Source organism: Dermacentor andersoni, chromosome 2 (assembly GCF_023375885.2).
Source record: "Dermacentor andersoni chromosome 2, qqDerAnde1_hic_scaffold, whole genome shotgun sequence".
NCBI lineage: Eukaryota > Metazoa > Arthropoda > Arachnida > Ixodida > Ixodidae > Dermacentor > Dermacentor andersoni.
In genome coordinates, this window is record NC_092815.1 from 99,252,191 (window position 1) to 99,278,560 (window position 26,370).

Here is a 26,370-nt window from a genome sequence, read left to right on the forward strand (position 1 = left end):
GTTAACCGGCGCTCCACCTGAACATCTCGCTTTTTACTGCAAGGCAGAGAATTAAATTCTTCTTTTTTTTCAAGAATGTTAATGCGATCCGTGAGGCCTATACAAGAAAACAACGGACTCTGCTATTACGTTGACCACGGATTCCAGCCGGGCGTGTCGTTAAGGGCTTCAGAGCGCTCATTTACGCGTTAACAATTAACGTACAAGCTGTAGCTCGTGTGTGCAGGTCCGTTCCCCAAATCGTAGCGCATATACGGTTCCCGAGAGCCCGTGGTCACGCTATATAATATACAGCGCGGAGGTGAGAGTCCGCAGACCTTTCGCGGAAGGCGAATACAACGAACGGAGAAACGGCTATATATACAGGTCGTCGCCGGCGACGCGTTGGCGCGGAAGGCGACGCCATGGACTTCCAGGCGATGGTGACGGTGGCGTGGAGGAATCGACGGGGCCCTTTTTGGAGGGCAGCGGAAATAGCAGCGGGGTCGCCAGCGCTGAGGAACTGGGATGGGGGGAGGGGGGGGCGCACACACACACATTCCTGAACCGGGACACGGCCTCTCTTTGAAAAAACAGGGCTGCTCCTCCTACACGAGGCGCCGAGGACGACGCTATTTCCAACGCGACCAGGGAACGCCGGCACGGTCCACTACGCAAGCGCAGAAGGGCGCAACCAGGGGACGACGACGACAACGACTTCGCGTATACAGCAGCACCACATACCCCGGGCTGCTGCAGTGGTCGCGTGGATTCCCCAGAAACGATCCAGGTGACGAGCTTGACCGAATGTGGTCACACATACCATACGCATAGGAAACAGAAAGAAAAAAAGAGAGATAAGGAGAAGGCACGCGGCTTTCTTTCTAACAGTAAAAACCAAAGAGGATAGGGTCGCCCCAGCAGCGGACAGTGGCGGGGCGAAAGGGATCGACCTCCAAACAGCGCAGCGCACTCTTTCTCACTTATCGTACGGAACGAACGAAAAAAATCGCGCGGAGCTCAATATATCAGTAAGTTACCATAAGAGAAGTGCACAAAACAACTTATAATGTCACGTAACTACTACACAGGCAGCAACACACGGAACTTAATTTTGCCAGAGTTAGACCTCGATATGTGCGGATCTATTTTATTTCGACCAACTACAGTTAGTCTATACACTAACTATAGGCAACAGCAGACGATGAAGCTGGTGAGCGCTACGAAGTAATGGAACTATTTAGAACCTCAAAGAGACGTGGAATCAGCACGTACAGTCGACGATGGCCACACGTAGTCTACACGGCCAGCGCGCTCGCACCGTTCCTTAACCATTCCAAAGGTTCTCTCTGCGCGTAACACTTCCTCTGTCAGTGCTATAACCTATCGGTCCATTGGGAGCTCTTCGCCGTTGATGCAGCGCTTTGTCACGACAGATCCACGGCATGTTGTCGTGAGACACCTCTGAACCAGGTGCCTCTATGCGGCTTACAAATCGGAAAACGACACTGAAACCGAAAGTTTCTGTAGTCCCTCCCTCCCTTCACCTCCCCTCCTCGTCTTAAGGTCAGGGTCTTCACACTTCGTTCTATATCAGCGTTCCTCAACCAGTATAGTTACCCAGCTGCTGTCTAGCTGCGAAAAGCGTCTGTAATACAGGCTGCGACGGGAAGGGCATTGTACACACTGTACACACTGTACACACTGTATACACTGTACACACATTGTAAAGGCATTGTACCACACTGCGTGAGATCAATGCAGCTATAGACGCGTAAAACGAGGTGAAAACCACTAAAAAATTAAACTGCGAGCAACGCACATGAGGAAGTTACAATATTATCGCAGCAGCTTAGAGGGGGGGGGGGGGAGCCTGCAGACAACAGGGCAGACTTCGAAATCGTCAACCTATGGTGGCTATTCAACGCTTGCAGCATCACGTACCAATCACTCAAGCCTACTCGCCTGCGCGTTTTCATATGACCTCTCTTTTTCTTACTTACTAAACCTGAAGAGGGAGGAATGTCCGCCCGAGACATTTATTGTTCGCTTAACTTCGTAGCTCCAGTATACGTTTCGCGGGAAAACACACGGATCATTTCACTGCGCATCGGCCAGACTGACACTCACCAAATGACAGCAGCTACGTGGCTCCGAAGCGATTTCTTCCACTTATTATTTTATTTTCAATTCCTTTTTATTTTCTAAAACGTTCTTGAAAGACATATTACTTTCCTCGGCTAGAAGCTGCTATTTGCAGCTAAAGCGGAGTGGCTTCAGCATACGTGAAGTGGCTCTTGAAGCGAATTTGGATGCCCATCTTGACAGCCGCTTCCCGGTGGCTCTTAGAGGGAAGTGCGAAGTCCAGAGCGGAAGTGGCAGAGAGAAAAAAGCGAGAAAAGGCTGATGCGAAAGAGAAAGAAAAAAAAAATGAAGACGGTGGGGTGGGGGGAGAGTGAAAAGCACCGCCGTCGTGCTTTCGGAAGCGTACACATATAAATAAAATTGCAATTTGTGTACGATAAGAAATCCAAGAATAAAAGCCTCGACACAGTTTCTCCCAAACACGAAGCGGTAACAGCGACAGCAGACGAAGCCTTGAAGAACCACACACCACCTACAGTTCTTTCTTTCTTTCTCTCTTTCTTTCTCGCAGTTGGTGCTTCGATAGGCGCTGCTGAGACGGAGCACGCAAAAACACTAAGGAAACAACTGCACTTATCTTGTTAAAATGTCTGAATATTCATACAAAATTCATACAATTATAAAAAAATTATACAAAATTATACAAATACAATAACTATACAAAATGATATCGTTATGTATAGTCAGTCTCTGTGAAGCTTTAAAGTTTAACGACAGAAATGATACGGTGAACATAAGCCAGAGACATCTGGAATATCGGTACATCGCCTTATAGGATTATGTTATCGTGCGCTTGTTAGAAACAGCGAGTTGGAATGAAAACGAATTTAATGACATTAAGGTAGCATATGAGCCCAAATAGTATGCTGTAGTGCGGTGTGGCAAAAGCGATCGGTCTGTATCAAAGGGGAACTCACTCATAATCATCATAATAATAATAATTATCATCGCCTATGGCCGCACCGCGCCTTCTTCCTCTTCTGGTTTATCACTGCAACTGGCATCTTATTGGCGCCGCCAGGAAACTCAATCTCCCGGTTCCGTCGTGGGAGACGCCCACTCCATGAGAGCCCAAAGCTCTCGTGGCCTGCAGGACCTCGAATAAAGTTGATTTCCTTCCTTCCTTCCTTCTCTATTTAGAAATAGTTTTGACGGTCCGATAAAAATAAGATCTGCTATAGCACTTTTTCTTCTTTTCTTGCCCCTAAAGATATGCCAAGTCTTGGCAATGGTTACATCTCACTGGGCACTGACACCATGCAGTTCCGATATGTTAAATACAATTACCCATTATTTCCGTTGCAAGGTATACCACGGTGACTAGGTTAGATGGTTAACATGTGCCATGCCAATCCGTGTATAAACCACGTATATAAACAAGCTAAATGCTTGCAAAAGAGCAGGACTAATGCGGCCCACAAAATGAGCAAGCGAATACGTTAATCCTTCCATTATTCGCTGTTCGTCGCTTCGGACATTATCAATTGAGCACTGAAAACTCCGGTAACGCCGCATTAATCTTACGTTTTTTTAGAGAAAATCCACACGCCATTAGAGCTCGTCCAACGCGTCTGTAATCGTACCGAAGAGCAGGTACACCCCGACTACAACGCCCAACTAGCCGCCTCGAGATGTTTCTGTGCACCACGCACCGTGGTCTCCGAGATCGGGCGCCGGCGGTGCGCGCCCGACCTCGGAAGCTGTGCACGAACGAACTACCGTATTTACTCGATTCTAAGCACCCATTTTTCTTCACGATTGCGATGCCCAAAGTGAGGGGGGGGTGCTTAGATTCGAAAAATCTAGAATGACCGTCCCCACCCTCTTTTCGCTGCGACATCATGACGAGATGGGTGCGAGAAATAACATTTTATTTTGCAAACATCCAAAAGAGAAATCGGTGCAGACAGTGAACAAACTGCTTGTGTACGATGCTCAGTCACTATCACTGCCACTCAAGTTCGTCGCACCGCTTGAACCGCTGCTCTCGGTATCCCACAGCAGGTCGTCTTCCGTTCCGTCGAAGTTGTTTGTGATCAAGCACTTCTTAAATGATTTGACCACAATGTCCACTTAGACCCTCTTCCACGCGTCCGAAATGCACTTTGCGATGGTTGATGGGGACGCTTTCTGCAGCTTTCCCGTCGGCGTCTTCTTCCAGTCAGGGTTTCGCACCCACTCTTCGTACTCCTGACGGAGATTGGCTTTGAAGGGCTTGTTGACTGAAACGTCGAAGGGTTGCAGCACTGGCGTCATGCCACCCGGAATCACAACCACGTCGTTTTTGATGTTCCGAAGCTTCGTCTTTACCTGCGGGGTCAGATGGCCGCGAAACGCGTCCAACAGAAGCATCGACCGCGTGCCTGCAGGTCCGCCGAGCAATGATTCCAGAGTGAGCAAGCGCGTTTGGCGGCCTTGGCTACGCGCTCTTCCTAACAAATAGGGGGGTGCTTAGATTCGCAAGCAAACTTTTTTCCTAACTTTTTCGCGAAAATAGAGGGGGGGGGGGGGTGCGTAGAATCGCGGGGGTGCTTAGAATCGCGAAACTACGGTAAGAAGCCATCAAAAAGCGCGGACAGACGAGGCGACGACGCAAGAAATTAGGCGCGCGCCGCGCCAAGGGGTCGGCCAAGGCCGCGCACGCTACAGAGCGTCCACAGACGCAGAGGAGGCGACGCGCGCCCGATTTTTTTCAATGCTTCCACCACCGAGGCACTGAATGAAGGACTCCGCCGAGGAGCTCCATACGGGGCATTCGCAGTGCACCCGTTACAAACGCGCTTTCTGGTTTCCCGACCATTCCGGGGCGTCCAGATCACGCCCCGGAAACCAGTTTTCTGGAGTGTGTGTGTGCGTATATAATATATACACACAGACAGTCGGAGAAACTGAGATATACGGAGAAAAAGAAGGAAGGCAGACTAGACCGGCGTAGTACATACATGCATCCACGCGGTATATGTGCCTGCATACGAAAGTGCATGCACCGAGCAACGTAGCACTCGTTTTGCATATATACGTATATATCAGAGCGCCTGTAACAACGCACGCGCCCGGCCGTGCGCGTAGCGCCTTCCGGCCTCCTTCCCCTATAATCTCGAATGCGAGGAAAAAAAGAAAATAAGCCGTAAGAAGACCGCGTCGTCGTCGAATGGTTTTCTTTTTTTTTTCATTACGACCAACACGCAGAGAGCTGCGCGCACATTGTGCGACGTAATAGACCAAAATGATGGGGGGCGCACAAAGAGGAACGAAAGCCGAGCGCCTGCATGAGCGAGAAGAGAAAAAGGAAACGGACGCGTAATACGGAGAGACGGTGCCGTGCTACGGACCGGCAGCTCGCGTATACGCCACTATGTAATCTGTAAGTACGCAAGAGAACGACGCAAGCACCGCTTACACACAGTATAGTTAAGTTCGGACGCTCCCATTCATTTGAATGCGCTGGGCTGCTCCTGCTGACTTGTACGCAGTTGTACTAAGTTACTCGCGCTTTATGTAGCGTAACTGGTAGATTACCCTTCTAAGTAATCGCCCATAACGATTTGCCGGCGAGAGTCACGGTACACCCACAGCTCGGTCACGGCTTAGACCAGCGGCGTGGCACAATGTTATCATGCTGTAATGCCAACAGTATAAACTTCGCAAAAAACAAAATAACAATAGCAGCTCAAATCGCAGTAAGCGATCAAACAACGGCGATTCCTCGAACAGGAACAAAGCAGCGAGCCCCTTTCGTTTCGGGATATATGGCGCTCCGTCCAATACTGCGCCGTCGGGGAATCGACGAAGCGAATTGCGCCGCAGGGAGATTGAAGGTCATTTCGCGACACAGAGGGCAGCAATGGAATGAGACGACAAAAAAAAAAAAAAAGTGAGGCGTCGCGTTTGCCGCGCAGATGTTCGCTGGGGAGTCAACCCAGATGCAGCGCCTGGGTGCGTACGTGGGAGCAAATATTCGCAATACGATGAGGCATGCGCATGTTGCAGCAAAAGTCCGTAGACGAATCAGCACGTATAGTAGTGAAATGCCAAGATATTCACCCAGCAAGAACTGTAGGGAACGATCCACCATTTCAGAAGGGCTGGGATACAAAGCGGATGGAAGCATTGTAACACTTGGGGTCGGGCACGTCAAAAGGGGTAGCTGGCCCATGCCGTCGTCCGACTCATCCACGCTAAGGACGCTAAAGGAGGAACTTGTTCTCATCGAGAAAAGGAGTACTGGGTTTATTTACAATATTCACATGAAGAGTGCATGGAGAATGTTACATCTCATCAGTCCAGCATGACTGAAGTGAAGCACACCGAGTCGAAAAATTTCGCTTAAGCCCCCTCTGTCCTCCCTAGATCCTTAGGCCAGGGAAAACTGCCGCCCCACTTCGTCCAATCGGAGTGTCCAAAGTTGTCGAAGGACCCGCGTTGGGGGCGAGGGTTTGTTCACTCAACACACAGAAATGAGGGGAGCTTCGTAGACGGAGATTGTCGCGCTTGACTCAAGCTGGCGTGTCTGGGGGGGGGGGGGGGGGGGGGTTATTCTGTAAGAGTCCACCTAGTGGACTATCCATTTCGGCTGCTGCTGATTAGCTAGGGCCGCTCGTCTCCTCCTCTCTCATACAGCTGCATCCAATCAGCAGCGGCCAAAATGGACAGTCCACTAGGTGCACTCTTAATACCCCCCCCTGTATTTTCCTGGGATGACCCCGCAGTTAGCTGGAGCGTCTATCAAACGACTGGGGCGGTTACCGGAGTCCGTGAGGTAACGCCTTAGAACAATCATTTTCCAGGAGTTTTCTTGCTCCCACTGGTCCGTGAAGGCGACAGTGAACCAACAAACAATACTCGGTCCGCCAAACGTGTCTCGCCTTGCGGGCGCCGCAGGTCTGTCCGAGGGTGACGGATTGTTAGCTTCACGAAGCGATCCGTCGCAGTGGGACAGGAGTGGCCAGAAAGTCGCTACCCCCGCTAGCCGATCGTAACAGCATGAACAGGAGGGCGGTAGAAATAAGCAAGAGACGTTTAGAGTATTGGTGGGGCACCCAAGACGATAATGAAAGAGAAAATAGTCTAGAGGAATTCGAAATCCCACAGGTAACGCCGGAAGAAGTAAAGAAAGCCTTGGGAGATATGCAAAGGGAGAAGGCAGCTGGGGAGGATCAGGTAACAGCAGATTTGTTGAAGGATGGTGGGCAGATTGTTCTAGAGAAACTGGCCACCCTGTATACGCAATGCCTCGTGACCTCGAGCGTACCAGAATCTTGGAAGAACGCTAACATAATCCTAATCCATAAGAAAGGGGACGCCAAAGACTCGAAAATTTATAGACCGATCAGCTTACTGTCAGTTGCCTACAAACTATTTACTAAGGTAATCGCAAATAGAATCAGGAACACCTTAGACTTCCGTCAACCAAAGGACCAGGCAGGATTCCGTAAAGGCTACTCAACATTAGACCATATTCACACTATCAATCAGGTGATAGAGAAATGTGCGGAATATAACCAACCCTTTTATATAGCTTTCATTGATTACGAGAAAGCATTTGATTCTGTCGAAACCTCAGCAGTCATGGAGGCATTACGGAATCAGGGTGTAGACGAGCCGCATGTAAAAATTCTGAAAGATATCTATAGCGGCTCCACAGCCACCGTAGTCCTCCATAAAGAAAGTAACAAAATCCCAAAAAAGAAAGGCGTCAGGCAGGGAGATACGATCTCTCCTATGCTATTCATAGCGTGTTTACAGGAGGTATTCAGAGACCTGGATTGGGAAGAATTGGGGATAAAAGTTAATGGAGAATATCTTAGTAACTTGGGATTCGCTGATGATATTGCCTTGCTTAGTAACTCAGGGGACCAATTGCAATGCATGCTCACTGACCTGGAGAGGCAAAGCGGAAGAGTGGGTCTAAAAATTAATCTGCAGAAAACTAAAGTAATTTTTAACAGTCTTGGAAGAGAACAGCAACTTACAATAGGTAGCGAGGCACTGGAAGTGGTAAGGGAATACATCTACTTAGGGCAGGTAGTGACGGCGGATCCGGATCATGAGACGGAAATAATCAGAAGAATAAGAATGGGCTGGGGTGCGTTTGGCAGGCATTCTCAGATCATGAACAGCACGTTGCCATTATCCCTCAAGAGAAAAGTGTATAATAGCTGTGTCTTACCAGTACTCACCTACGGGGCAGAAACCTGGAAAATTACGAAAAGGGTTCTACATAAATTGAGGACGACGCAACGAGCCATGGAAAGAAGAATGATAGGTGTAACGTTAAGGGATAAGAAAAGAGCAGATTGGGTGAGGGAACAAACGCGAGTTAATGACATCTTAGTTGAAATCAAGAAAAAGAAATGGGCATGGGCAGGACATGTAATGAGGAGGGAAGATAACCGATGGTCATTAAGGGTTACGGACTGGATTCCAAGGGAAGGGAAGCGTAGCCGGGGGCGGCAGAAAGTTAGGTGGGCGGATGAGATTAAGAAGTTTGCAGGGACGACATGGCCACAATTAGTACATGACCGGGGTTGTTGGAGAAGTATGGGAGAGGCCTTTGCCCTGCAGTGGGCGTAACCAGGATGATGACGATGACGATGGGGAAACAAAAAATCAGGGAATATATGGGCAGAGCGGTATTCGTTACAGGCATAGCTAAATGTACACTATGGGGATAAAGGTTTTAATGGAGAGAAGAGATCAAGGATAGAAAGGCAAAATGCAAGACTGCTATTGATGTAGCAAAACCTGACCGGCACAAGCAGGCTATATGCGACTATTAATAAAAATAATCGCAAATCATCGAGCAAAATCGCCGAGAGCGCAATGCAACGATAAACACAGGGCGAGTCTAAGGGCGAGTCTAAGCAAAATGCGCAGTGGTGCCCGCCCCCCTCTCTTTACCCTCCCCCCTCCTTTAATTGCGACATGCAGTCAAGTTCTCGAAACTGGATTTGCCGTGTCAGTCCGTTCATTGGTCCGAACGTTTGATGTAGGGCATTCCAAACGTAATTAGTGGATTATTTTTTTTTTTTAAGTGCGTGGGAGAACTGGAAACGCCTGTTTGCCGCGGACAGACTACGAAGCGACAACGAGCGCCGCCACCCGCAGCTTTTTACCACAAACCTCTTGTTTTGTCGGAGTTTAATTGCGTTGCGATTCTGAAAGGACGTATAAAAAGTCTGATGGAATCTTTTTGGTCGGTCCGCTTACTTTATCATTGCCTGTAACGTGCTGACTTCCTAGGAGACCAACTCAACTTCGAAACGACACTCGGATAATGCAGTCGCGAAGCGGTGGTGGCAGAGTTGCCGAGTATGAAGCGACGTTGCACGTCACTTGGAGAAAAAAAAAGAAAGAAAAGGAAAACAAAGAAAAACAAAGAATAGAAGGAAGAAGACGATGACGTAAAAAAAGGAAAGGGAAGAAAAAAGAAAGTTTGGAGAAGATGAAACACGGCACGGTTTCTAAACAATAAGCCAAGACGCAATATCCGACTCGGCACAAACTGTGGGCGCAACCAGCTCGCATTTTCCTACCTTACTTGTAGTCCGGCGGGGCAGCCCGGCCGTTGTGTTAGCCTACAACGCGCGCGCGGCGGTGGCACCGGCAACTCCCACGACCATTACATCGACATTAGGAAGGGAAGCGACGAGGTGCACACCGGCGCGGCCGCCTCGAAGAACATCCCCAGCAGCCCCCCTTGTCCTCCGAACAAACACCTCCCTCGGCCATCAGCAGCAGCCACGGAAGCGCAGTCCTCCGTGCAAGTCATGAGTGCAGGGCGCTCGTCCCATCGGTTCCATCGCGTCGGTTCTCGCTCCCGCCGGTCGGCGCGCGCTGTTTGTGAGCCGAAGCGAGCATGAACGGGGCTCGGGGAGTGTATGGTGCCTGTAATACACTATATATATATATATATATATATATATATATATATATATATATATATATATATATGCCCATGTTATATAGTATGTAATATGCACAAAATGTACCTAGTATATTCTAGTATATATACGCGACCGGGAGAGGCGGAGAGAGTACCAACGCTTTATCGCCTGTTCTGCAGTCCCGCAATTGACCACTTTCTGCGTCTTGCGACACACACATATCATGGGAACAAAATCGAAACTCGGTCGGGGAAAAAGCTATTGCGGTAAATTATTTCTCGTGATCCGAGCTAGACTTGTCAGCTTTACAAAAATTGTTTTTCTTTTTTTTTTTGCTAGGGTTTTGAGTTCAATAACCTTCATTTTAAAGCAACATTTAAATAATTTCTCCCAGGCTTCCCCGGCTTCGCTGTTTGTTGGCCCCACGTGGAATCGTAGCCAGCGAGAAACTGAGCACCTCGGTTCCTCCTCTCTCCCTCCCTTCTCGCTCACTGCCCGTCAAGAATGCGTTTCATCCGAGAGCGGACGAGCCTGCACGCAAGCCCCAGTAGTATATACATAGCGAGAGACAGTATCGGTCGACAGTGCATACAAGCAATGAGAGAGAGAGAGAGAGAGAGGCAAAGGAAAGACAGCGAGGTTAACCAGAGATTATCTCCGGTTGGCTACCCTGTACTGGGGGAGGGGCAAGCGCTCTTGCGGCGAAAAGGGGGCCCCGAGATACGCGAAGTGCTTTGTTACAGCACACCGGTATACGTACATACGCATTATACAAGCACACTGGCGCCTAAGGAAGTGGCCGCACGCGACCGCCTTTCTTTGTTTCTCCACGGGAGAGACGCATCGCCTGTGCGCGCGCTACTACTATACTGCACCCTATAGAAGCCAGCCCTTTTTTGTCGACAGGAAGCGTTCCTCAGCCGGCAGTGGAATGGCGCAGCCAGAACAAAGGAAGCAAAGAATCAAACGCACAAAAAAGGAGGGGGGGGGGTCGGTAAGTATACTCCGGCGGATACAGCTCTCAAGGGCATCGCTGACGTCGCACACGTGGCGTCAACCGCCATGCACAAGCCCATTTGACATATATGTACACACTTGTGTGGTCAATATGTGATGTTTCAAGGAAGACTTCTTAAAAAAATTGATAGCACCTGTCTCACAGGTCACACGCAAGACAACGCGATCGCGCATATACGCCCATGCAGGCATCTCGTATGCGCGCCAAAGCTGCCGGCTATTTTCAGAGCCGAGAGGGAGATTCGAACCGGCGACGACGTTCCCAGCCTGCGCTCAGCCAACTGGCTCAGCGGGGCAAACGCACTGACAGGTAGCCAAATGCCAATGTAAAAGAGACAAAAACCATGACGACGATAATTACAGTTTACTGGCACAAAGGCTGCGATAGTCATAAAGTGATAAAGCAATGGTGATTGGTCGGCTCGAGGTATAGTGTTAATAAATACGTATATTATCAGTGTACTATAAAAAACGAGATTAAAAAGAAAAAGGTTGGTGCATGAACGACTACGTTAAGACAGATAATGTTTAGTCATCGAATCCATAGATACGTCTGCATAATAATTTGAATAATAAAAAAATTAAGCGAAAAAAAAAATACAGCTGAGAGATTCACCGCCTGCGAGTGATGTGGTGGTAACACGTCTTTCAAGGCTTTATAATGGCTCGCACGGGCCTCAACTGACCGCCCAAGTCGCGCCCAACCATGCGCTGCTGCCCGCTAGAAACAAGAGGAACGTATATTCAGGCCCCCATTCGTCAGCGATACAAACTTTCAGCCGCGCCGATTCGGCGCAGCCGATGCAGCTGGCCAACAATGATGTACGCGTGCTGTCAGCGCTGCGCCCGAGTCGTACAGTGCACGAGCTGCATACCAATTATTCCCAGGCTGCCACGCGCGTGCACGTGTCGCGAATGCAATTCCAACTCGTTTGCAGCTGTATATACATCACCCGATTCCAAGTGAACTAACGTCGCGTATAGATCGTACACAGGGCTCGAACGTGCGCAATCACGTCCTTGGTGAGAAGAAGACCACAGCGACTAAGCCTCGCATTTGCATGACGAAAGAGTCTTTTACAAAGTGCGAGTGCGAAAGAAAAAAAGAAAACCCAAGGCTCGCAGAAGTCATTCGTAAGAATCGTTCCCACGAAAGGCCACCCCGCGCACGTAACGAGATGGCAGCGAAGGCACCAGCGTGCGACTATATAAGCATGGCCTTACGAAAAGAAAGCTTTACGAAAAAAGAAAATTGATGCCGCACAACCGGAGCATCGGTCTTCACTCGCAGGGTGTCAGTACCCCTTTTACAATTAAGCGAACGTGAAGGACGAAAACGAAATTAACATCGAATCGAGCGTATATGGGCTCGAGGAGACGGGAAAGATATAACACGCAACAATTTCCTGCAGGAAAAAAAAAAGAAAGCACCAGAGGACAGAAGACACGGCGGATGCACACCAAGAGAGTGTGTTACACAAACCAGAAACAGGAGCCACGGAAAATTGCAAACAACAAAATTGTAACAACACACACACCCACACAAAATGGAGGTGACTGATTACGTATATGCGCGCAGAGAGAAAGAGGAACAATTCACCGCATCCACGGCACGACGCCAATATCATAGTGCACGCATTACGAAAACGAATGCCAGGTACATGCACGCAGCTCAAATTCTTTTTCACCCGCGGCCAATCAATCACGACAGCAGAGCGCTCGCTGCATGTGCTGCGGCATCGTCACATTGCGGCCGCAGGGCTCGCGGTCCCCACGCTTGCGGAGCCAGCGCAGACTCGAACGCACCTGCTTCGTTATAGCCTTTTTGCTCTCTCTCTCTCTCTCTCTCTCTCTCTCTCTCTCTCTCTCTCTCTCTCTCTCTCAATTCACGGCGTTCTTATTAAACTTTGCATGCACCAGGAAATGAGAGCGCCCCGCTGCAGGGCCGACCGGCCGTGCCGATAATTCAATATATGCGAATATATTGAAATCCCAGGAACAACGCCTCAACTATACACTCTTGAATCTCCGCCGGCGGAGGTGGGCCCGAATTAAGTATCCCTTTAAACATGCAGGCAGACGTTTTCCAAAGAATCGAATTGAAACGAAATCAAGCGTGATCAGAAAAATGTAGAAATAAGTAAAAAATAAAGAATCTCAATAAATATGTCAAAATCGAAAAATTGTATGGCCGTGTGCAGCTCGATACAATTGGTACTTGAACGCCTGCACGTATTTAATATCAATGGGCCGCACAAGAAAATAGCCAACACGCGTCACGTCCAATTTGTCGATGCTAATGCCGCGTCCTCGAAAACGTCGACGAAGTAAATGCACAGCGCGTAACCACTGTGTTCTCATATATATATATATATATATATATATATATATATATATATATATATATATATATATATATATATATATATATATATATATATATACACACATTCGGAGGAAATGTTATAAGACAAATGAGTCACGTCAATACAACTGTTACGTGCAATTTGTTATCAGCAATAGAATACAGGTTGCGTGTGCGTCTAAGCTCTCTATATATAGTGACAGATATTTGAAGCCGAAGGAGGAAAAGAAAGTAAACAAAAATCGCAATGTATGGAACGAGCAAACATGTGTAGCTCTGACATTCAAGGCGAGGTTAACGGGAAGAACCGAATATGCGCCGGTCACGCAAATCCGTACAGTGGTCTATTAGAGCAGCAAAATGGGCGCCAAAAGAAGGTAAACGCCGCAAATAAAGACAGAGAATCAGGCGGTGTGTGATGACATTAGTCGATTTGCAGGCATACGTATAAGAACCCAGACTGACGCAAGACAGTGGCAAATACGAAGATCACTGGGAAGAGGCCTTCCTTCGTCCTGCAGTGTACACATAATGAACTGCATGACGAACTTCGGAGGTAATAACCTCGCTATTTCTCGCGGCGAACGCTGCATCGCGATAACTTCGTAACCGTTCCACGTGTCCAATGCGCATACAAGGGGGGAGGGGAGGGGGGTATTCTGTAAGGGTCCATCTCGTGGACTGTCCATTTTTGCCGCTGCTGATTGGATGCAGCTGTACGAGGAAGGAGGAGAAGAGCGGCCCTAGCCAATCAGCAGCGGCCGAAATGAACAGTCCACTGGGTGGACTCTTACAGAATACCCCCCCCCCCCCCCCCCAGGAGCGACGCGACCGCTTTTCAGACCCTAAAAAAGCGACTTGCAGTGGATACGCGCAGGAGCATGACAAAGCAAGATTAGTGCAACGGGGAGGCCGGTCGACGCTGAGTTAGATCGATGATGACGGAGAGCCCCTGGAGTATCGGTGACGTCAGACGCGCCGAGAGGACACCGCAGCGAGCCGGTGTGCGGTATATACGGGCGCACTCGTTACCTTCGCGGGCGCGTATACGCTGGGAGCAATGAGACGCACCCACTCAATTAGCTTTCAATGCGCCAGCGGGGGCGAACCGCAGCTGCACCTTTCGTGCGCCAGTGGACTGAAATCTCGATGAGAAGCATGCGGATAGAAAGCAGAGATCGACGAATGCTTTGGCTACATGTAACTATACCCTTGGACACTGCACGTCCACTGCACGCCAAAAGTTAACAGTATGTTTCTCACAACTATACAGCACAGTTTCTGATAGCAGTGTATACTGCTATGTAGTTATTATGCTGTCGTAGCGAGCTGTTAAGCAGCGCCTTTTGGCTACAGCACTGGCAAGTATACTATAGCTCATGTCTGTACTCACTACGTCGGCTTTTCCTTTTCTTTTTTAAGCGGTCTGCCCAGAATAAGTAAGCGGCTATGCGTTCTTTGCATCCATATTTCCGTTATGCTATATTTCTCAATCGCCTTCTTAGTCCGCAAACATATCAGAATGCGCAGTTTTCTTTCACTTGAATTTGCCGCTCTTGAGGAATTGTTTCAACTTTCAGGCCTACAGCTGCGCAATATCGTTTTCTTTCCCTTTCCCTGCTCCGTCCTTTATAAACCGTAAACTCTCGATACCACATCGGCTCTGTTGCTGTCGCGGCCGTCGGCGAAGATGATCGTATGATATGATGACAATTTATTGGCATCCCCTTAAGTCTCTCAAGCGCGCGGCCTTCAGGACGTCTACGGCCTCACCACCATCGCCGACATCTTCGGGCGGGATCGCGAGGAGCGCGCGCGACGACCACTGGGTTCCGCAGTGCGCGCGGTTTGTCACACCACGCCCCCGCACGCGTACAATGTTTGTCGTGCGTGGTCAACGACGACTATGCGCGCGCGCGTACGTGCATACGCGAGCGCCGTCCTCATTCAGACATGCCACACCACTGTATTATGCCGGCACAGTAAGTAAATTACTTACCCATACTCACTCACCAATACACTTTTGTATACGCTATGCATGAACTCACTAACACTGGCACGCGCGCTCCCGTTCTATATAGTCGTGCTCACCAGTTAACACTCACTCGCGTTTATTAAACGTAGTTAAATTAAATTATGGGATTTTACGTGCCAAAACTACTTCCTGGTTATGAGGCACGCCGCAGTAGTGGGGGGGGGGGGGGGCCTCCGGAAATCTGGACCACCTGGGGTGCTTTGACGTGCACGTAAATCTGAGTGCACGGGTGTCTTCGCATTTCGCCCCCATCGAAGTGCAGCCGCCGTGGCAGGGATTCGATACCGCGACCTCGTGCTTAGCAGACCAACACCACAGCCACTAGGCAACCGCGGCGGGTTCATATTCGTAGACGTTCGCACTTACCGGTACTCGCTCGCGCGCCTCACTGCCATATATGCCGGCCTATTGCTTGAAGTCACGCAACGCATCGGCGCGACGATGAAAAATAAATAAATTAATAAAAAACCGAGTAACAACGATGCGGCGGCCGAGCGTTAAATACCCTGTAAGACGTTTCATTCGATGATAGTCGCTATTGGCGTGCATACCCATCGCGGCATGACTCAGTGGACATATGGCGTTGCGCTAATTAAGCACGAAATGCGGGTTCGATCTCGGCCACGGCGGCCGCATTTCGATGGGGGCGGAATGCAGAAACGTGTTGTTTCTTTTCTGTTTCTTTACCGTGCCTTGGATGCACGTTAAAAAACCTCAGGTGATCAAAATTCATGCGGACCACTCCACTACGGCGTCCCTCATAAACCACTGCGCAGTTTCGAGACGTGAAACACATTTTTCTAGGTCTTTTTTTTTTTTTAGCAAGTGGCGTGTTTTCAGACATCTCCTGCGAAAGCGGGGAGCGTGCGCACGCATGACGAAATTAATCATATGCACGTGCTACAGGAATCCGGACAAGACGGTAACGGGACACAGAAAGCGTGTATTAGACGCTATAGTCCAGAGGAAGAACCGTACACACCGTGTACGAGCCCTTCCTGTATAGCCAATATCTTTTTTTTTTTCCTCACTCACGTGACCGTTGCAGTAGGTCTGAAAGGAAAATCTGCTATCGTGATCATCCAGCACTCCTACTCCGAATACTTTTATTGCGGGGGAGAATGCTAATGCTGCCGCTGCCGATAGCAACAGAAGGGTCTCTTATTCTGGATGAAGCCTCTGCTGAGGACATTGCAGTACACTCCGCTCCAGGGGCGTTGACCGTGGAACGACGCAACAACCCGTTTCGGGTGCGTGAAAATACGCGAGCTTTATCGACTGCCGCGATCGCGCCATGTGCCTGCTACGCGGAGAGCCACTGAGGTGCGAACGCAGGCGGGAAACCTGGCTCGGTTAAGCCTTAGTACAACGACCGAGGCAGCAGCGGCGATGCAGGAGACGGCGAAATAAAAAGAAGTCGGGAAATGAAGACAAAATAAGGGCGGAGTTGACTGGACGTAAGGACACCGCCCTGTCGCGGGGCGAAATCCCGTGGAAGCCGCAAAAGCCGCATTGTGGCGGCAAAATAAGGCAGAAAAATCCTTTCCGCCAGCTAGAAGGTTCGTTGAGTCATACAGCAATAGCTTTTCTCTCTCTCCCTCTTATTTTTTTCCTTTCGCCAGCTGCGGGCCTGCATACTCGGTTGGGTTACTGCGGGATTTTATTCGTACCGGTTTATAGCCACCGCTTAGATAATGAATAGCGGCGGCGCCTGTCCGAACGCATGTGCAATGGGAGAGAGAGAGAGATAGAGAGAGAGAGAGAGAGAGTAATGCGGCCTTTTGAAGCGACAGAGTGAAAAGACATGCTTAACTACTTTATTGTTTATGAAGAAAAGTGACATGCAAGACAGCGTGGAGGAAAGTTCTGAGCCTGCCACGCAGCGAAGGCGAATCAGGCTTAACAGTAGAGAGAGAGAGAGAGAGAGCAAGTAAATTCTTGGGTTTTAAGCGCCAAAACCGCGATCTCATTATGAGGCACGTCGTAGTGAGGGACACCGGGTTATATTTTGACCACCTGGGCTTCTTTAACGCGCACCCAATGCACGGCACACGGGCGTTTCTGAATTTCGCCCCCATGAAAATGCGGCCGCCTCGGCCGGGATTTGACCCCGCGACCTCTCGGGCTTAGCAGCGCAACGCCGAAGCCACCACGCCACTCCGGTGGGTAACAGAGAGAGATAAAGGCAGAACGTTTAATCAGAGTAAATGTACGGTTGGCTACACTGCGCTGGCGGGCAGGGGTAAAGGTAGAAGAGGTGATAAAGGAAAAAAAAAATGAACTGAGACTGTCTGCCCAAACGCAATGAAGGCGCGTGACAACAATTAGTCTTTCATATACTCCCGATCACTTCTTTAAAAGACAAGAATGCTTTTAAAACAACTAGGGCTGGTGTTGGATAGAACCAGGGTCCAAATATCCTGCTACCATCATCATCAACAGCCTATTTTATGTCCACTGCCAGACGAATGCCTCTCCCTGCGATTTCCAATTACCCCTGTCCTTCGGCAACCGATTCCAACTTGCGCCTGCGAATTTCTTAATTTTATCACACCACGTAGTCTTCTGCCGTCCTCGACTGCCCTTCCCTTCTCTTGGTACCCATTCTGTAAGCCTAATGGTCCACCGGTTTTCCAACCTACGCATTACGTGACCTGCCCAGCTCCGTTTCTTTCTCTCAATCTCAATTAGAATATCGACAATCCCTGTTTGCTCCCTGATCCACACCGCTCTCTTCCAGTCTCTTAACGTTACGCCTAACATTCTTCGTTCCATCGCTCTCTGTGCGGTCCTTAACTTGTTCTCGAGCATCTTTGTCAATCTCCAAGTTTCTGACCCATATGTTAGCACCGGTAGAATGCACTGATTGTACACCTTTCTTTTTAGTGATAATATTAAGCTTCCAGTAAGGATCTGATAATGTCTGTCGTATGCGCTCCAACACATTTTTATCCTGTAAATCTCCTTCTCATGATCAGACTCCCCTGTGAGTAATTGACCTAGGTAAACGTACTCATTCACAGACTCTAGAGGCTGACTGGCGATCTAGCGCTCTTGTTCCATTGCCCCGCTATTGATCATTATCTTTTTGTCTTCAGCATATTAATCTTCAACCTCCCTCTTACACTCTCGCTGTTAAGGTCCTCAATCATTTGTTGTAACTCGTCCCCAGTGTTTAAGAACGGGACAATGTCATCTGAAAATTGAAGGTTGCTGAGATATTCGCCGTTGATCCTTACTCCTAAGCCTTCCCAGTTTAATTGCTTGCATACTTCTTCCAAGGGTGCAGTGAATAGCATTGGAGAGATTGTGTCTCCATGTCCGACCCCTTCCTTTATAGGTATCGTCCTACGTTTCTTGTGGAGAATCAAGGCAGACCCTTGAAGTCGTGAGGCATTTCGTAAAAAGGGCCGCAAGCTTTTCAAGCATGATCTCTCTCCTCCATCTTTGATTAAATCGACTGTTATTCCATCTTTTCCTGCCGCTTTTCCTACAGAATAACCTAAATATATTTGTCTTCATGGATTATCGGTATACGTTCTACTGCGTATGGTTAAAAGAAAGTACAAACGGGCACGTCACTCATCGCTTTGTATCATTCGAACCGCAGCACCCTGCACAACAATTATAGGGTCCAAATAAACGCCTTCGACCGAAACCGTACATCCAAAGTGTTACGTTACTGAAGGACCCCGACTACAGGGCAGGTGCTGATCACCCAAGGTCCGGTCAGCGGACAAAGGCCCAGCCGCTTTCTGGCACCTGCACACCTCCTTCCGGGGGAGCAAGCTACGCTTGTCAACTCCAGCTGTTCATTCTCCACGATACGCGAAGACGAGACGCAAGAAAACACCCCGGGGACGAGAAGACGGCAATCTGATAAAATGACTTGCTGGGCTGCGGAACACGTTTCAGAAATACCGGCGGGCCAATCTGCTCGTAGATTGAGTCCCACAGCTCCGGCGATTGTCGCCATCAAACGAAACGAAGGGCACCGATTGCGAGGAGACACCCGTCGGTTCGGCGGACAAAACACGTCGGTCCTTGCGGCGGCGGCCAACGAGAAAGGAGAAATTCGCCTCGAAACGCGAAGAGGCGAGCGAAGCGCCGTTCAACAAATCTCGTTCGAGCGGTCAAAGCCGCCCTCAAGGACGCTCGTTCTCCGCGGAGACAGATACGCAGACCGAGAGAGTTTCGAGAATAAAATAGAGCAAAAGACGCAAGAAAGAGAGAGACGACAGCAGGTCCACAAAAGACGAGAGAAGAACAGAAAGGCAACCGGTTTTTTTTTTTTTTTCAGACGTAAATAAAACGAAAAAACAAAAATGAATGCCGGCTGGGGGCTCCGAAGGCCGTCGTGTGGCCGGCCGTGTGGCTACCATAGTGTGTGGCTGGCGAAAATCAACGTCGCTCCCGGGACGCCGTCGGCTCGCGAAGAAGCGAGGGGGAAGAAGGACATGCACGTGACACGCTGCGCTACACAAATGGGACCGTGCGCCACTTGGTGTAAACACTTTCTCTCGCGCCTCCAGCGAGACACGCACGCCGGGCCTATTTATTTATTTATTTATTGCGCGGAAGGAGGGGCACGCTAGCAGGTCACGTGGAGGGCATGCCGACAAAATAAAGAAAGAGAAAAAAGAAAGGGAAAAAGAAACATAACAGGACGGAAAGTGAAAATGCAGACACTGCCACACTGCAGTTCGCAGTGTTCAGCTAGCTGCATAAAGTGCGGAACCAGGACACGCTTCACAAGAAAAGTCGACAACGGACTCGGTAGCAGCTGATTATCATCCGTGGTACCAAGTGGAGCGCCACAGGGAAAAACGTATACGAGGCGGACACACTGCTAGCCCCGCTTGCACCGGCCACTTTCCGCACCTGCGCTGCGATTCGCCCGAGACGCGATACTGGGCCGCATTGGGGACGAAAGTCCGCAAGATCTTCCACGTCGTCAGTTTGTCTCGAGGGGGGACGGAGGCAGCAAACGAAGAGACCGATAGAGGACGCGGTAACAACAAATTAGATACGGTGCGCGCACGCACGCACACGCACCTCCCGAGTCAACGAGACTGGTCAGCGGCACTGCTCAAGTTTTCGGTTATCTGACGGGCATACTGGCGTATTCAGTAAGTACACGACACAGGCGCATGCACTGGTATGACGTGAAAATAGTGCTAGCGCTGCGTTTGGTTCATACTTTCTCATTACGTAATGCATACCTGACTCTGCACACTCGTCCTTGTACACTTTCGTTCTTTCCTTCCTCGCACAAATTAGAGCATCAGTTGGACTCGGCGCAGGCTCGCGGTCCTGCGCTCCTGAGTCACCAAATCCGAGACGGCGCTGAAACCGGTCGTCGTATCGAGGCCAACAATTCGATTCCGTCACGGTGGCTGCCTTTCCAATAGGGGAAAAAAAAAAATAAACTTTTTCTTTCGCAGCGCAGAAGGCGGCTCTTATCCACAGTACCCGCGAGTACGAATAATCCGCTCAAATTACTTCGGTATAACGGTCTCGCAAAAAGGGAGATTCGGGAAGGGTACATAAGTCGGAGAGCAACACGATTTCTAGCGTTTTCCCTAGCACATGTTACAAGGGGCGCTTCGGTTTCCCGATCACTTCCTGCGGCCAGGCGACAAACAGCCCCGGCGAAAGGCTGACGAGCTGACGGCGCGCGATAATCTCTCCCCGACAGGAAGCTGATCCGGCCCTCGCCAGGGCGCACTCTCGCAATCCGTGCCTTCGCCAGAACCGAGTGCACGCACTCCGCACAGCTGGCGTCAGCCCTTTCGAGCTTGTCGCTGGTGCAAAGGCGGCTGCAGTTTTTAAAGACGGGCCATAGCGACGCTCCAACCGGCACGATCGCGCGCCCGAAAGGCGCCCGTGGCATCCAAGGCCGAGAGTACGCGGAGTGATCAGTTTCTCAAGTTTTACGGAATTTTTAAAGAATTGCCCGTGGCAGATAGCATAATTTTTGTCGTTGAGCTGGGTTATTCGAAGAGGCGGACATTACTAGCATGATAAATCGAAATACAAGTTCAACTAAGTAACACCAATTGACTGATTAACTTCTTAATTGATTACTTTACGCGTCACATGTTGGGTCGGTAAGATTGCCAAACGCATCCACTTGAAATGAACTTCCTGGACGACACCATTTTCGAGATATTTCCCAAAATGTGGGACGAAATCCATGGGCGTCCCAGTTGCTTTTGTGATTAAATGCATAAGGAAGCGTTTTGTTAAAAAAAAAAAGTATCTAGGCCAACAATCCATTTTTTACGGCGATATTTATGGCGTTTATCTCCAAACTGGTGTCAGTCTGGAAATTAATTTCAAGTGAATACGCCTGGCAAGGTCACCGGCTACAATTCGTGTATTTTATATGTAGATGTTACACACACACACGACGGTGACTTAGCGTCGTTTCTAGCTTGTAGTACAGTTTTTCTAACATTCCGCATATGACCATCAGCCGCAACACACGAGACGTTACTTTGGAAGTTGCGCATGCAGCCTGAAATCCACCAGAGCCCACGTGCGCCTATTTCCCCGATGTCATGCACCGTGACAATTACACGCTGCACTGCAGTGCTGGAATTTACTCTTTCGTGTTGATGTCACGGCCTTTTGACTTTTGCTTCCAACTGTAGATGGTTATACGTTAAAAAAACATCACGCAGAAACTCATCTGGGAGTTGTCTAAATATGCGTAAGCACTGTGCCACTTGCTCATCTCCACGCAGCCTGTTGTCAATATCAATGACACTCGATCCGACCAGTACAAACTGCTGCGGACGGCGGCGCAAGGTGAATTCATAACGCAAGCAAACTACTGCAGGTGGCGGCGCCTGATGCGCTGATGACGTTCCGATCATTATAAGCCGTTATCGCGCTTTAGCGCCTTACCCATCCGCGTCGAACATTATCAACCGTACTCCGACGGTGGCTGCGTATGGCGCGGGCCCCATCTTCAAAGCGGTCTGCGACGGGGACAGAGTGCGCCGAGTGCTGATAGCTTCGTGTGCGCCGTGCTCTCGCCGCTTAGTTCGCGCTGAAGCGAGCGGTAGCACGAAGGTGAATTCGCTCAGTGCTGCGGGCCCTATCTTGAAAGTGATCGTCTTACGTGACGGACGGACGGCTTTTCTCTTTGTGTAAGCATGGAAATGCTTACGCATTTAATCAAACATCAGAAAGGGCGATTCCTTGCGGGTGCACCAAAGAACCAGGGGAACGCGCGATCTCCGGCTTTAAGAAGCATCGTTCTGCATTTTACCAATTGTTGGTCTACGTATGCAAGTCCTTTTAAAGTTATGCCCGTCATTTCTATATATCGTTTTGCTACCCTCTGTTTCCTACCACGCATTCTTCTTTTTTTTTTCTCGCCAGGCTCTGAAGCTCAAATCAGAAGGAAGAACTGCTCATCGGCGAGACATGTTAGATTTCCATCATTCATGAAACGCTTACACATTTTCTTCAGTACGGAGAGTTGACGAACCGGCCGCTAATTAGGAAATCGACTTCATTATTTACAACCCCCTAATCGTGGTTTCAAGTTCGTACCTAGATCTTCTAGATCTTGCAATATGTCCTGTTGTGTCGCTCTGTCGTAGTCGGTTCTTTCTCTGTTGTTAACTACATCCGCAAGGTCAAGTTTTGTGACAAGTTCGATAAACGACGCAATGTTGTTTGCCAGGGAGACATAGCCTAGAGATGCACGCTGACAATAATTGTTGCTGATTGGGAGAACACTGCAAGGAACTTGACTGTAGTGACGATAGCAGTGATAATGACGTTCTCCAGTGCGGCTAGTTTTAAAGGTCGAACACAGCAAAATCGAGTAATCCTTTAGCGCGTTTAAAGGGCGAAATAAAGTAAACAGTACACGATCATCACACTGCCGATAAAGATCGACCAGTAAGTTTTCAAGAGCGAGGCATGCTGCTCCCACGAAAGTTCCACTGCTGAGTAAATATCCCGCGTGTCCCGGATAACGTTGGCCAAGCTGTTCAACAACAACAAAAATAAAAGGTTACAAAAACACGGGGCAAGATACGATTTTAAGACCTCTACGGTGTTCGGTCGTCAAAGGTCTGACGACCGAACACCGTATAGGTCTTAAAATCGTATCTTGCACCGTGTTTCTTTTTTCTTAGTTGAACAGCTTGGCTAACATTATCCGGGACACGCTATATATATATATATATATATATATATATATATATATATATATATATATATATATGAAGCAATCGTCAAGCAGTGCTCTCGCCATATTTGACAGGGGGAAACAAAAAAAGAAGGAAAAGAAACACCCTAGCTCCTCGAAGTATCATCGCGTTGAATACGTTCGAAATGAGCTGACAAACAGGAAGATGGATGGAGAAAAGGCCGTTAACAGCCTCCCAACGTAATATGTGGCCATGTTGACAACGCCATCGCCAGCCAAGGGCTTTCCGGTAAGTCTACCATACATGCATCGCTATGAAAAAAAAAAAAAAAAATGAGTCAGTTAAACAGCGCCCGTTGCAGCGACTGAATACAACAGACGAAACACAACTGCGTATCGTCGACGTTTAATGTTCTTAAGATAACGAACGAAGGAGCAGGCTGACAACCGCAGTGAACTCTCCACACACTCGCAAGACGCAGATTCGGGTCCCAACGGGGTAGGAGTACGCGCTCGGATCCTTGACCACGAAGCCGAAGAAAGCGGCGAAGCTGACACGCACCGCGGAACACTCGCTGTCCGTTCATTCAATCGCGCGATGAAAAGCAGGTTTCATCACAGACGCACGGGTCGTCGCGACGGACGGGCGCCCGTGTCCTTGGGGGCGGCCGGGGAGTTTTTTCCACTTGCGAAATTCACGCAAGGGTGACGAGGCTCGCTTGGCGCAGCGGGAAATGGGCGCGGCGTCCGATTTCCAGACAGACGCGATATCCGTCTGCACAGGCCAGCTCGCCCGCGGCTGGTCCGTGGCGCTTCTTACAAACTTATGTCTCGGCTGTTTTTTTTGCAAATGCCTCAGGCGCAGATAACCATTTCGTATCGCAGTAAAAGGCGGCGCGTAAAACATTCCGTGCGCATAGTATGTTGGCACCGCCGACGGACGGATAAACAGCAAAAGGGGGAGGAGCTACACTCTGCCTTTTTGTAAGACAGTGAAGAAATGTAGACGCTACGGTGGCAGAATTCAATATGTTTTTCAGCCCGTAGGCGGAAATTAGATTTCTTGCCGTGCTTGTCATACGTGCTAGCCGTGCCTTGTCATACGTATACAGTTCACTGTAGCAATCTGCCAAAGCGATTCGGTCATTCGAAGACTGCTCAGGTGACGTCAGATGTAGATTTCAAACTCAATATGTATAAATGTTGACATTTTCTCGAGTAGCAACTGAGTAGCGGTTCGCTTGTCATACCATGCTGGTCTCATAGCGGCAAGTACTACATGTTCGATCGTCCACAGCAGGTTTGATTGGAGTTGAATTAAACAACTGACATTTCCGCAATAACTATCAGCAGTCGATCCTTATTTGCAACTCATCAAATCGCTGCAAGACGAACGCAGCGGGCGCCAAGCTATCGTGTGCCGAAGTTTGTGTGCAGTAGTCTACAAGTTTTGGAGCTCCAAAACTAGTGCACACGAAATTCATAACTATATAGTCACCGCGATGTATGCCGCCGCTGGAGACAGCGGCAGGAGACGCGCTCTGGACAGCCAGGAAGCAACAAGTCGCCGACTAACGATCTGCCTGTACTCCCACTGCGAAACCCAGCGCTCTTCGCCGCGCTAAAAGGCCACATTCCGCACAACACGCATAAGTATGGAAACAGCTGTGCGCTAGCTCAGGCTATGACGCGACGTCAGACGCCTTCTGCTTTCGCTTCTAACACGCGATTGACTACAACATCTACCGCAGGGAAAAGCAGCGCAATGCTTCCTTTACTGTTACTTTAAGCACCCGCTGGGGCCTCGCGCTGACGACAAGAGCGTGACAACGGCTGCTTCATAAACTGTGAGCAACAAGTGATTAATAAAACACGCGCGTGCCCTCAGCGTATACGGCAGTACGCGTGATCCAAATATATAGTTATGTAACTGTCGCATACGCACTCGATATTCCTCGAAAATAAAAGGGCCTCCCTGACTAATATCGCCCGTTTCTTTGACGTCTGCTTCTCTTTACGTCGCTGACAGTTTGGCAGCGCTTGACGAGCGACACTGCGTGCCCGAACGCGAGACATCCGACTGCGGGCCGTCCGGCCCAGCAAGCGGGCGGCTACGGGACAGACAATAGAGCGGCAACGCATGCGGCCGTCTTGGGACGGGGCGATCTGCGGTCTGGCAAGCGCCGTTGGGATGAGGAGGGAACGGAGGCCTTTTCTTACCAGAACTTTGGTGAAGCGTCGCTCCAGCTCCGGCTGTTCCGGCATGGGGAGCTTGGCATTATCCACAGTGTGAAGTCGAACCATGTTCGACCTGGGCGGATCCTTGCGCGGGGTGCTCGCGCCGATGCCCATGTTGTTTGTCGCCGCGACTCCTCGTCCACTCCCTCTCTCTCAAATCCACTCGGACGCGGTAGTTGGGGGGCAGGGCACACACACAAGAAAAGAAAGTTCACAGCCGGCTATTAGGCACTCCCACGGCACATTCACAGACGGCACTCGACGCTTCTCGACACCGCACTGAACAAACACAAGACATCCGTTCGGTTCCGCTGCACTCGCATGATCCAACAACGCGCGCGTACTCGGAGCGCTGACGACGAGCTGACGGCGGCGGCAGCTGAACGGCAGCGGCACAGCGAGCACCCGCACCGACCGCGCACACTTCTCCGAAACGGGAATAAAAGTGCGCATGCGCCCGAGAATCCAAAGACGGCGAAGTTTACTACTTTCAGCCAATCACGTTTCGTATATAAAGTAAAAACTCTTTAAG

At 49.5% G+C, this 26,370-nt stretch overlaps 1 protein-coding gene across 2 annotated transcripts in view; it reads right to left on the bottom strand.

Annotated features, from left to right (window-relative positions):
- The window catches only part of Frl (formin-like protein), a 273,897-nt gene extending 247,630 nt beyond the window's left edge, over window positions 1–26,267 (bottom strand). For both annotated transcript variants that reach the window (XM_050188371.2, XM_050188370.2), the window contains exon 1: window positions 25,821–26,267. In XM_050188371.2, coding sequence (XP_050044328.1) covers window positions 25,821–25,952 — 132 coding nt within the window. In that variant the 5' untranslated portion in view covers window positions 25,953–26,267. The remainder of the gene's footprint in view (window positions 1–25,820) is intronic.
- Between the last annotated feature and the right edge of the window lie 103 nt (window positions 26,268–26,370).